Source organism: Panthera pardus, unplaced genomic scaffold, assembly GCF_024362965.1.
Source record: "Panthera pardus isolate Hobbes unplaced genomic scaffold, ASM2436296v1 HiC_scaffold_2, whole genome shotgun sequence".
NCBI lineage: Eukaryota > Metazoa > Chordata > Mammalia > Carnivora > Felidae > Panthera > Panthera pardus.
In genome coordinates, this window is record NW_026526765.1 from 25,483,929 (window position 1) to 25,496,608 (window position 12,680).

The 12,680-nt window shown below is 44.2% G+C and overlaps 1 protein-coding gene across 6 annotated transcripts in view; it reads left to right on the forward strand.

Moving 5' to 3' along the window:
- PDZD2 (PDZ domain containing 2) overlaps positions 1-12,680 on the forward strand; it is a 364,618-nt gene that overhangs the window by 169,942 nt on the left and 181,996 nt on the right. Inside the window, exon 1 of one of the 6 annotated variants that reach the window (XM_019450716.2) lies at positions 5,317-5,704. The exons of 4 other annotated variants lie outside the window; for them this stretch is intronic. In XM_019450716.2, the coding sequence (XP_019306261.2) occupies positions 5,685-5,704 (20 nt within the window). In that variant the 5' untranslated portion in view covers positions 5,317-5,684. Of the gene's footprint in view, positions 1-5,316; positions 5,705-5,724; positions 6,052-12,680 lie in introns of those variants that run through there. One more of the 6 variants, XM_019450717.2, reaches the window with a different exon arrangement.

Here is a 12,680-nt window from a genome sequence, read left to right on the forward strand (position 1 = left end):
GAGATTTAAAGGGGGAAGGAGTTAGGGGTGCCTGGGTGGCTCGGTAGGTTAAGTGTCTGACTGTTTAGGCTTGGGTCGTGATCTCACGGTTTGTGAGATCGAGCCCTGTGTCAGGTCAGGGCTGACATTGCAGAGCCTTCTTAGGATTCTCTCTCTCTCCCTCTCTCTCTCTGCCCCTGCTCTGTTCGCGTGCTCTTTCTCTCTCAAAATAAATAAATAAGCTTTAAAAAGTAATAAAAAATAAAGGGGGAAAGAGGAAGCCTGGGCATCTGTTCAGACAGTCATTCACTCTTTACATTCAGTCAACATTTACTGAATCTGGGCATTATGTTTCCATTAACTACATCTGGAACACCAGGAAGTCACCACTCTGCCCATGTGTCAGCTGTAAGTTTATTGGATAGAATTGTCATTGTTTAGTTTTAAGACAATTCAAAGTTATTTCTGTGGTTTGTGTTAAAATCTTGAGGTTTCTTCTCATGCTTCAGTTGGTGCCACTGCTGGGCCTTGTATTTATGGAGATCTGACGGCCCTGGATGTGGTTGGGGATCTTCTCCTGGGAATTTCCTCTCTCTTCCTCTCTCCAGCTTTTTATAGCTACATAAGGTTTAGATCTCTTAGCAAACACATGGATAATTATGCCCCTCTCTGTTTATAGACTCAGGATAAATTGTCCTAATGGGAAAATATCTGTCTTTTGTAGTAATTTGGATCAAGGCTATTAATATTTTATATGTGTGTGGTTCGTTTTGCCTTTCTGAAAATCATTTTGATGTTTGTTTCACTCATAAATCATCTATTGTTGATATACAACAGCACTCAATAAACCCCATTAAAAATCTTTTCTCAATCTAAAAGTAGTTTACATTGGAAAAATACGTGACCCATCCATATGCTTTCTCACAGATGTTGAATTAAAGGAAACAGTTGTAATTTTTTTAAGTTTATTTATTTTGAGATACAGCAAGCTGGGGAGGGGAAGAGAGAGAGAATCCCAAGCATGCCCGGCATTGTCAGCATGGAGCCTGATGTGGGGCTCAAACCCACAAACCATGAGATCATGACCTGAGCTGAAACCAAGAGTCTGATGCTTAACTGACTGAGCCAGTGAGTTGCATTTTAAGACTCTTAAGGGGCCTCTGATAAGAAGCTCATACAAATGACCCACCAGAGTCTGATCACCAGCATGTTGGAAAAACTCAATTCAGCTCAGCATCCCTGTCATAATGCATTTATATTCATTCATTCAACAGTCACAGAAGACTTACTATATGGAAGGTTAGGTTATAGATGAATAGCTTATAGTTTCTAAATAATAAAACAGAGGTAAACCTTGATTGGATTCTTCAGCTTTGTGACAGACAGAAAGATATGCTTCTGATCAGAAGGCAAAACCAGTTCTTTCCTCTGCTAACCTGGGAAAAAATTGCATTCCTTAGGTGTTATAAACCTATAGAAGTCTTGTTTTTTCATCAGTTTGGTCCAACAAGCATAAATGCTCCTCTTTGCAATGTTTCCTCCCTCCCAAGAGCTAGAAATACTTAATGATCGAAAGCAGTGGTTAATGGGTAAGCACACCCTTTTGAGTCAAACTAAATGAGTTTGAATTGGGAACTCCAACATTTACTAGCTTTGCTACTTAACCCCATTGTCACTCAGTTTCCTTGTGTTAGAATAAGCCTAATAATTATTCCCACTTCACAGGGCTCCTGCAAAAAAAAAAAAAAAAAAGAGAGAGAGAGAGAGAGAGAAAAGAGAGATAATCTACATAAAGTTGCTAGCACGGTGCGAACATAATTATAGTAAGAGCTTAATAATGCATAGCTATTATTATCTTTAACATCACCATCAACTAATATTTGTGTGCCCACTAACCAAAAAGCAATGTTGCCTATACAGAGAAACACTATAGGGTAGCAAGTCTATAAAATATACTTATCATCTATTCAGTGTTTGGAGTTGGACATATTCTTTTTTTCTTAAGTTTATTTATTTTGAGAGGGAGAGAGAGAGAGAGCACAAGCAGGGGAGAGGCAGGGAGAGAGGGAGAGAGGGAGAATCCCAAGCAAGCTTTGCACTGTCAGCGAGGAGCCTGATGCGGGGCTCGGACTCATGAACTGCGAGATCATGACTTCAGCTGAAACCAAGAGTTGGATGCTTAATCCACTGAGTCACCCAGGTGCCCCTGGAGTTGGACAGATTCTTAGACATACCCATTCTAATAAACAAGGATCCAATGAGATGTGAGCATATGTTTGCAGGGAGCCTTATATTTTTGTGGGCCTTGTAGAGCATGGACACTCAGGACCTTTGCTCCCACATTCCATGAGTCAAGAGGACCACTTTAGCCCTAGAAGGGAATGAAAGGAGTTCTCTAGACTGGCTCCTGCCTAAACAGACGAAGACTATCACTTAAGATGGAGTTTGATAGGTAAAGACTGCACAGTGATGTCAGTGTCATGTCAGTTACCATTAGCGTCAAGCAAGCCTCCTTCATGTCTGACCCAAATTTTAATGTTGAATTTGTGCCTCTTACCTCTTCTGTCTCCTGTGGAGATGAAGAACAGCTGGTCGGTATCCTCTTTATAATAACCCTTCAAATGGGAGATGACTGTTAAGTTTGCCTTTAGGCACTTTTTTACTCTAGACTAAACAATTGCAAATCCTTTAACCTTCCCTCAAAGGTTCTATTTTCTGTATCTTTAATCATTTTGGTTCTCCTTTGGAACCTTTCCAGTGTCTCCCCATCTCCCTTAAAATGAGGGGCCTCACACTGGACATATCACCCTAATAAGAGTCTATCAGCTGCCAAATTCTTCATTATGGGGGAGGAAGGAATGAGGAGAGGCATTTCTCTTTCACGTCAACCTCCCGCCAGTGTGAACTTGCCCCAGTACTGTGTTGCCTATTTCTTATCAGTACAATACGCAGAATTCATATTAAATGCATGGTCTGCTGTGATCCTCACGTCTTTGTTTTTCTCAAATCTAGATATTAACTCCCATTTGTGCCTGTCATTTTGATCATCACCCCTCAGGACACTACTTTGTAATCAGCCATCCTGCTGAACTCTAAACTCTTTTTAATGAACCATTTCCTTTATGTGTTGAAGACACTTTGGATTCTCTTAACATATCAGCAGTTTCTGCTCAAATTAATATTACTTGTAGACTCTGGTGTACACATAGCAATCGTAAGTATTATTTAAACCAGACCCAGGGTAAAATTGGAGGCCACTTTTAAAGCACCCCTTTGTTTACTGAACCATTGATCTCTTTTCCAGTCGGCAGTGAAACCGGTGAGGGAAAAGACTGAGCACATCATATCTTTCTGGCATGCTGATGAGAATGTCATATGCATTCCAAAGCTTTCCTGAAATTAAGTTATTAAACAGATGTCAAATTTTAATTCCTGGCATATACACACCCTAAACTGAGTTTAGACAACAAAGTTTGTGGGGGAAGGGAGAATATTTATTTGTACTAAGCTTAAAATCCTGGATTTAGTTTAAACAGCATTGATTTGCACATCATAAATTATATACCAGATTGAATGAAGGAGCAGACAAAGTTAGAAGTAAAGCACTAAGAAACTGTCAGTGGAGGGGCCCCTGAGCCCTGGGTGGCTCAGTGGGTTAAGCGTCCAATTTTAATTCAGGTCACGATCTCATGGTTCATGGGTTCGAGCCCTGCGCCAGGCTGTGTGCTGACAGCTCAGACCCTGGAGCCTGCTTCAGATTCTGTGTCTCTCTTGCTGTCTGCCCCTGCCCCGCTCACACTTTGTCTCTTTCTCTCTCTCTCTCTAAAAAATGAATAAAATTAAAATTCTTGTTAATTTAATAAAAAAATTTAAAAAAAGAAACTGTCAGTGGAGAAAGCAATCTGAAAGGAAGAAAGGATCACTTCTGAAATTGTTAGAAAATCATGCAATTTGAACCTAATTCCCATAAAACTTACCAGATACCGAGATGTATGCTAATGAATCTACTAGGACTACCACCCCTAAGCAGAAGAGAGGGAAATGGGAGCGGGGTGAGGAGCCAACATTCACCGAGACCTTATAATATTTGTAAGCCAGACACTGTAAGAGTTCTGAGCTTTTCCTAAAATCACAAGCCTCATTTGCTTTGACCCAGGAACTGTAGGGTCTTGAGGCATGCAAAGCTTGTTCTCACTGGACACCTGTAGTGTTCTCCTAAACTCCACACACCGTTGTCAGTTGCGATACCCACACCTCCTAGAGACACACTTTATCCTGGGATTCTGTTTCCTTGTAGTACTTTCACAGGAACGCCAGCACCTGGCTGTCCTGCCTGTTGCCAGGTTTGCTGTTGTGCCAACCTGAATGAAGCAACTGGGGGTAATTCCAGGACTAGTGATTACGGTGATTAGTTACCAGTGTTCTCTGTGGGCTGCTTCAGAGAGAAGGCAGATTACCAGCCTGGCCTTGACATGGCTTGGCCCCTCTCAGGCTCTAATTACCCATTCCAGTAACAGTAATAGTATTGGGAACAGGAGCCTTCTTTTGCCTCTTCCTTTACAATTAATTGCTTCGAATTCCACCAGATCTATACCTCACAAAGCTAATTTATGTTAAGGGGCTGCTGGATACCCAGGAAGAGAACCATAGCTGAGAGACCTAAGTTTGGGGCAAGATTCTGGTATGAACCCCAGGGAGTGGGATGGGTGTTCTCAAGTCCCAGGGGGCGCAGGTCTTCCGTTTGTGCCTAGATGGGTGCCATTCAACCACAGGTGGTCGCCATACCTCTGCCCCCTCTGGGAGCTTCAGCCGGATCCCTTTCTGAAGCCAGGTGAAAATGTGCTGTGAGCAGAAGTTCCTTCATGGTTTGAGGTTTGGCACAGCGATGCTTTTACTTTTCAACAAGTGTTAAAGGTGGGAAAATGGAATAAAATACAATTGAAGTCTTAAAAAACCTCTTTATGCAATGAAATGTGGGTGACTCCCCCTCTCTAGGAGAACCCCCCCCCCCTCCTGCTTTAAGAAAAGCAAACAGTCTTTTCCTGTCTTATTTGTATTCCCATTAATTAGAGACAGGAAGCCCTCGGTGGGTGTGATGTAAACAATTCAGCCTCGTGGGTCGGGCTTCCTCATCAGTTTGCAGCTGGAGATGGCTTGAGCGGCCCAAGCCCATCCTTGCCTCTCCGGGGAATGACTTGTTGACTGAACCCCGCAGACGACGGGAGGGGCGCGGGAGCGGGAGAAGGTATAAAGGAAATGCTTAAGTTGTGCAGTCACCGGTGATTGTAATTCAGCGGTGGTAAATTGGGTTCCTGCGGCAGCAAGGCTCTGACTGGAGGTTTCTGAAAAGTTTCTTGACACGCTGCCCGGTGCGATGGTTGCGATTCTGGTTTGGGGCTCCCCCACCCACCCCCTGTAAGAACCCACGCTGCTGCTGGTTATGAAACGGAGCGGTTATGAAATGAACTGGTGTCGGGGAGGTGGAGCTTCTCGGAGAGAGGGAGAACTTTTGACCGGGCGAGGGTGTCTGAGAAGGGCGTTTGCTGCTCCGAACCTGCTCCCGGGGACGGTGGGAAGCCCCCCTCCCCCACCCGGCACTTGATGTAAACAAAGGTGTCTGCGCGAGCAACCGCAAAGTCCGTGAAACCCTCCCGCAGGCGGCTTCCTCTTCCCCGCGAGGGAGTGAGCGGGGAAGGGGTTCTGGAATGCTGTGGAGTTTTGACAAGTGAGCAGGGGAGTGACGGGCCGAGCCGGGATCCCATTACAGTCTTTTCATAACCTCCCAGCCGGGGCTGCGGGCGGGAGGAGGGGTCCTCCCACGGACATGGAGCGGACCGAGAGGCACCAGCTCCAGAAGGAAGGCGCGGAGGCGCGCAGGGGGGCGGCGTCCCGGGCGGGGAGCCCGCGCTGAGCGCCCCCCTCCGGCGCGCAGCGGGCGGCGGCAGGTGATTAAGCTGCGGCTCGCGGGCGGGCGAGCGGGGCCCCGGCGCGCGGGATTAGCGCGGCCAGCTGCTCGCGACGCGCACGCCGGCGGCGGGAGACGAGACCCCCGAGGTGACTGCAGAACTGGAGGTAGGAATATGCTTAGCAAATAGAAAGCTCAGGCTTCCCCTCCCCATCGGGTTGGGGGTGCGGATCCAGGCTGAATCCACAAATGTAGAAATTTAGCTCCAGCCTCGGAGAAACGCCGCAGCCAACTAACTCATCTCGCAGATCACTTGGGCGTCTTGTTTTTGACCTGGGGGATTGGCGTGTTTAGAGATGGTTTGTGTTCCTTGGGAGGAGAAACCGACTTGGAGCTGGTTTGTCAATTACTCGACGGAAGGAGGCGCCCGGAGTGTGTGTGATAGGCGGAGGGGAGGGGGCCGGGAAGGCACCAGGGACAAGGCTGGAGGGGCTCCAGAGCCACGGTTCTGTCAGACACCTCGGATAAGAGGTGCTGTTGAAGCCCATGAAGTGTGTTTGTGTGTTTGCGGCGTGTTCCAGCAACCTGGGCATCTGTGACATTGCCCTTATCCCAAGCTCCTCGCTTTGGCTAGTCCGGGAGGGAATCGGAGGCAGAGAAAAGATGCGTCTTGTCTTCCACCAGTGGGAACTTTTTTTTTTTTTTTGAGCCTTCAGGGAGCCATGGCATCCTTTGGGGACAGATCTTTGCCCCAAACTACTAAACAGCCTGCTTGGACAACTCCCCCACCATTGATTCACAGAATATTTTGATTTAGTGTCCACAGACACTTTAAGATTTTAAAGATGAAAGATGTTTGGAAAGAGAATGACCTTTTCTATCATGTTGTTATTCCCTAATAGATAGTTTATAAATACTAGGGGTGAAATTAAGTCAGTCTTGTCTGTGAAAGGGGGGTAAGAAGGAGATAACTACAGCTGTCATCCTGGGAACCATTTCTGGGAGAAAAGCTTCTGTGAAGGTAAACAATAAACACTTTTCATATAAATAGGTCAGGCTGAGTTTGATATCATAAAGGGCATGACATAAACTCTGTAAATACTATCATAAAAGCCATGACCTAAACATCTTCAAATACACATGAAATAAATAGTTTTTTCAAACTTGACATGCCTAGACCGTTTTGCCCTTGCAGATGAAGTGAAAAATGAGGTACAAGGGGATCTTTCTACCTCCAATGTTAATCTGGCCATGTAACACTCACTAACCTATACCCTTTCTTTAGCTGAAATATTAACAAAGTTAACAGGACTTACTCCAATTGTTTTCAAGATCTCTAGTCAAATGCTTTGTCTTTAGGGAGCAGCCACAGGAGCCACTGGTGTAGGGTGGGCCTTTGGAAAGGACACCTTTGTCCGGTTCTACAAGAAAAGGGTTCTCAGAGTGGGCTACACACAAAACTGGAAATCAGATGTACCAGGCAAAGTGGGGAAACCCATGTGGACTCGGGATTTCAGGCTTGCTCACCCTCTTTCACCCTTAGGGTCTGTGAGCCTGCATGACTGGGTAGAATTGTCTGAGTACATACCCTAATCCAGTGGGAAAGGAAGACTTCATAAAGAGCTGCAAAGCTTCCAGAAACCGCCTTTCTGCTTGCCTTCTTGCTGCCACAAATTGCCTGACACTGTGCTTAGCATGTACAGTCCCCTTTAATCCTCCGTTCCTGCTAATCTCCTCTGTAGATCCAGGCAGGTCACACTTAGGAATTGTTTCCTTGAAGGGAAATAGTGACCCCATTCTGGCCTCTTTCCTGGGACATTAAGTTCTCTTCTCATCTGCTCTGCCAAGAGCTCAGCCCTGCCTCCTTCGTCATCTCTTCTGTTTCCCAAAGGTTTCACCAAGTACCTTTGCTGCCTTCTGGAAGTGGGTTCTCCTGGGTGGGGAACCTTTCCAGATCTGTGTTTGGGTTCTCATTCTGGAATCTGATTCCAAGTTTCCCTTTTTTCCTTAATCAAAACTATACATACATATAATTTTCTAAGTCCGATATTTCTAGAAGCAGCAGTCACTTGCCCCACCCCTCACCAATCTCAACTCGTGTGCCCCCAAAACAACCACTTTCGACTCTTTGTATGTATTTTCAAACACTGCAGGTACCCACGGCTCAACCTGGTACTCTCCCTCACCGGCCCTCGGGCCTCCTTCCCCACTGTGGATTTGCTGCTCTTGAGGTCTGCTCTACACCCGTCATCCTGGAAATCTTTCTTCATTCTACCGGGGACTCATACTGCCTCTTTCCCATGTGGCATCATCTTCCTCTTTCTTTGTTTCTGTTCTCTTTCTGGTAAGACACCTCTTCCAGAAGTTCCTAAAAAAGAGTACATGGGAAATCAGTTTTTTAAGATCTTCCAAGTTTGACTGCATGTGCGATGAGGTATGAACTCTAGGTTGGAAGTCCTTTTCCCTCAGAATTCAGAAAACATTGCTCTGCCAGGTTCAGGCTTGGCATTGACGTGTCTGTCATCCTAATTCCTGATGCTTTGAATGGAATTATTTACCTCTCAAAGTTTTTAGGGTTTTCTCCTTGTTCTTTATAATGTCCTCTGTCTGTAATGGAATTTCTTTATAACATATCTTGCTGTGAGTTGTTTTTTTTTTTCCCCCGTCTATTTTACTTGGCTTTCAAGACACCTCAGTCTGGAAACTCATGTCCTTCGGTTCTGAACAGTTTTCTGGAATTAAAAAAAAAAAAAAAATCATTTCTCTCCTCTTTTGGAACATCTATTAAGTTGGAAGGGGATCCTCATGGATTGAATTTCTAATTATTTTACTTTTTCCTCTTATATTGTCTCTCTCTTAAAAAAAAAATTCTACTTCCTGGGAAATTTCCTCCTTTTATCTTCCAACCCGTATACTGAATTTTTATGTATGCCATCAAATTTCTAATTTCCAAGAGCTCTTTAAAAAATCTCTGAAATATTCTTTTTATAACCTCCTGTTCTCATTTCACAGATGAAAAGCTTTCCAACTCTCTGCAGATCTCAATGACAGCTTCTTTGAAGCATTCCTCTATTCCCTGCACATTTTCCCCCCTCAGATTTCCTCCTAGTTTTTGTTTTGTTTTTGTTTTTAAATTTCATGCATGTTAAAAACTTTCCTCTAATGTCTGGTCCTGAACTGATCACTTAAAAGCTAACTGGAAAGTCTGCATGTGTGGATGGGGCTTACACCCAAGAATGAATAGTTCCTTCTTACAAAGAAAGACACCTAGAACAGTGTTCTCAATCTGTAACAAAGCCTGGCACACGGTAAACTTTCCATTCCTATTTGCCAAATGACTGAATGACATAGGATCTTGCCTGGGGCCCAGGTAGTAGTGATTATTAGAAGCTCCCCAGGTGATCCGAATGTGCATCTGGCCCTGAGCACCTCTGCTGGAGGATTATCTTGCTAAACAGTTTCATTGGAGGACTCCCTCCGGTGGAAGGTCTGGAAGGTCGTTCCTCTCAGAGGAAACTAATCAGGTGAAAAGAAATCAAGTGGAAGGAATCAGGTGAGGGGAATAGGTTGGTGGCGGCATTCAGTGAGCCAGATTTGGGAGGGAGACCAGGAGTCCAATATTTGGTACGGAGACTTTGTCTTGTTCCCTGGTTTTTAAAGCGGCACCCCTTCCATTAGCTACCTGTTGTGTCTCTGAGTCCAGAGTTGCTCTGATTTAGCAGAGCAAACATGACACAGAATGTAGGCAGTCACAAGGGAGCTAGGGCTAAGGAGATTACAGGGGTCTGACCGCTTCAGGCACAGACTCTTAGCAAGCTTTCCTACCTTTGGGACCCTTGTCTGGTGACCCCAATTCCAGAGACTCTCTGCAGCTCTGTGGCATGAATCCCTGCCTGCTTCTGTGCTTCCTGCCCTGTCTGCGAAGTCAGTTACTACTGGATGGGCCACTTCCCAGCTTCCAAAATTTGTTGCAACCATTGCTGCTTCAGTTCTCTTGAAGAGTTTAGCGAATCCCTCCCCCCATGCTTAAAAAAAAAATCACTTTACTCTCATTTCAATCCATCATGTTTACTGGGGAGTGACTCTCTTTGCCTCATGCCCCAACTTTGTCTTGGAACCCTCCCTGCAGTTCTTTCTGTATTTATCCCCCTCTGCTGAAGGTGATACATTATACTAGATACATTAGCATCTTCTCCCTCGTGCTATTAACCATGCTTCTTCGTATGTGTGGAGTATCCAACAGAAGGCATTTTTGAACGTGTTTGATGTGATGGCTTACCACAGTTCTATCTGTGGGAATAACTGTACAGCATGTTAACTTTTTTTGAAGTATAGTCATGTTCCTTTCCTTCTTTGGTCCTCACCAGAAGCCCACTGAGTGGCTTAGTGGTCATGTGGATTTGGAAGCATCCATTTTCTGAGATGATTAGCACATTCTGGTTGTGGTACCTCCATTCCACATTCAGAGACAAGTGGAGGAAAGAGTCTGTGATTCAAATCTGGGTGATGGGGTGTGAGGGAATGTCCCTTGTGGTGCTTCTAGGGAAGGTTTGCTCATTACTGAGAAAAGGCCACAAACAAATGACCCCTTTGCTTCCTGGATACGTTGCTCCATTCTTAGGCATCTTGTCTCCATTCTTAGGAGGAAACCAACACACAGGAGACAGCAGATCCCAGAGTGTCCTCAAGAAGCACTAGGCTCTCTCTTGCAGGTCCCATCCTGTGAGAATGATTAATTTCCTCCTTCTTCAAGCCACTTTGAATCAGGGTTTGGTATCGTTTGCTGCCAGACTTCGATACAGGCAGACATTTTTTTTATGTGTGGTCTCATTCCTAGGAGTGTTAAGGCAGACGGTGGGCTTACCTTACTGAAGTTCTAAGCTGATTCCTCATTCTGGCTCCAAATAGGATTCCTCTCTATTCTATTTTCTGGGCAGATGAAATTAATTTTATTCTCTCTTCAAGCTTCAAAAGAAGGAATAACTGGGGAGACATTTGGTGGGGAAAAGAGGATTCCTTGCTTTGGAGATTGTTAGCTGATCCCAGCGAGAGAACATTCTGGGGCTGTCACAGAAGGGCAGACTGTTCTTAAAATGACAAAGCAATGACGAGACCTCATACATTGCAGCCCATGAGAAGCCAAACACTAGTTTTCATTCACTGTTGTGGTTGTGGAGGCTGGCCAAGTCTTGCCTGCACACTTGGTGTTGTTTCCTCTGTCTTCCATCCTTTGTCTTTTGGGGAATCCCAGACTTTGGGAAGCTTTGGAGAAGAAATAAATTCTGAAAGTGCTCAGTGTTGTCAGGAAGACTGAATGCAGAAGAAGGTAGACAGTACCTGTTTTCCCCAATCTGACTCAAGTGGCAATGGCACACTGTCTCTATTTTAAGAGTAGGAAGCCCTCCTAATGTCTTCCATTCCCAGTGTGATGTCAGCCTAAAGAGAAGCCCGATTGGACTTAGCATTATACCATCATTGTCCTGTTTGTATCTTTTACTAAACGAAGACTGTAAGGATGAACTTCATATTGTAATACAGATAAGATTCGTTGAACACTTACTACTTGCCTGGCACTATAATAAACTTTATATGTATGCGGTAACCTAATCCTCAAAAATGATCTTATGAAGAAGATGCCATTATTATCCTGTTTACAAAAGAGATCACTTGAGGCACCCCTTAGTTAGGGAGATTGTTCAAGGTTGTCCAGCTTTTTGGTGCTGAAGCAGAGAGATTCAAATGTTGGCAGTCTGGTACTGGAGGCCATTCTGTGCTATATAACATGTATGCTTTGTGCAATGTATAATTCATCATTATAGCCTGAACACCCTTTCACCATCTGTAGTGTGCAATAGGGATTCAGACATTACCATGAATGAATAAATACCAGGATTTTTCATGTCTTTACAGACTCATTAATTTTAGTGGCAGTGTATTTGCCCATCGAGTCCAAGGACCATAATTTGTATAACTATTTCCCCAGGGTTAGACATAGTAGTAACATGGGCTAGAATATCTGAGACTGGGACTGTCCTGAGAAATCCCAGGTATGTGGTCACTAATTGGGAGATGACCAGGAGACATTTTTTTTTTTTTTTAACTCTCCTCCCTCCCTCACACATTACTTTTCCCATCTTCTGCCACCCTTAGGAACGATCCTAATCCTCATCTTGTTCCAGATTCCCATTGCCATCAACAGAACTGCGCATAATAGTAAATGGTGTTATAGAGGCTTTCATACTTCTGGAACCTTTTCTGAAGGTCCCTGTTAGAAGTTAAACGTTAGTTGGCAGGGAATTGCTACAAGAAATGCAGATCCCTGAAATGTCGCCTGCCAAGTGCTGTTTTCCAGGTGGTTTCTCACAATATGTCATTTCGCACTTTTGAGTCCTGAGATAATATATCTGACTCCTTCATTTGTTATTTAAGACTTTTGGCTGACCTCTGGGATTCTTGTTTTAATTGCCAACTGATAGAAAATATAAATGGAAAAATGTGCAAACTTTGGAGTTTGTTTTTTTATCTTTGAAAATTGGGCTGGTAGGGATAGAAGATTAAGGAAAACTTATGAGACAGTTTTGTCTGGTTAATGGGCTATCTTCTTAACAGTTTCACTTGTTAGGCCCTATGTAAACAAATACACCGTGTGTCAAACAATATGAGCATTATGTACAAGCTATTTGCAGTTGAAGAAGTTTGTTTATATAAATTATATCTGAGGTACACCTCAGATGACCTTGATGTTTAAATTTAGATTAATCTTATGGTGAAACCTTTTAGTCATTTTTTTGAAACG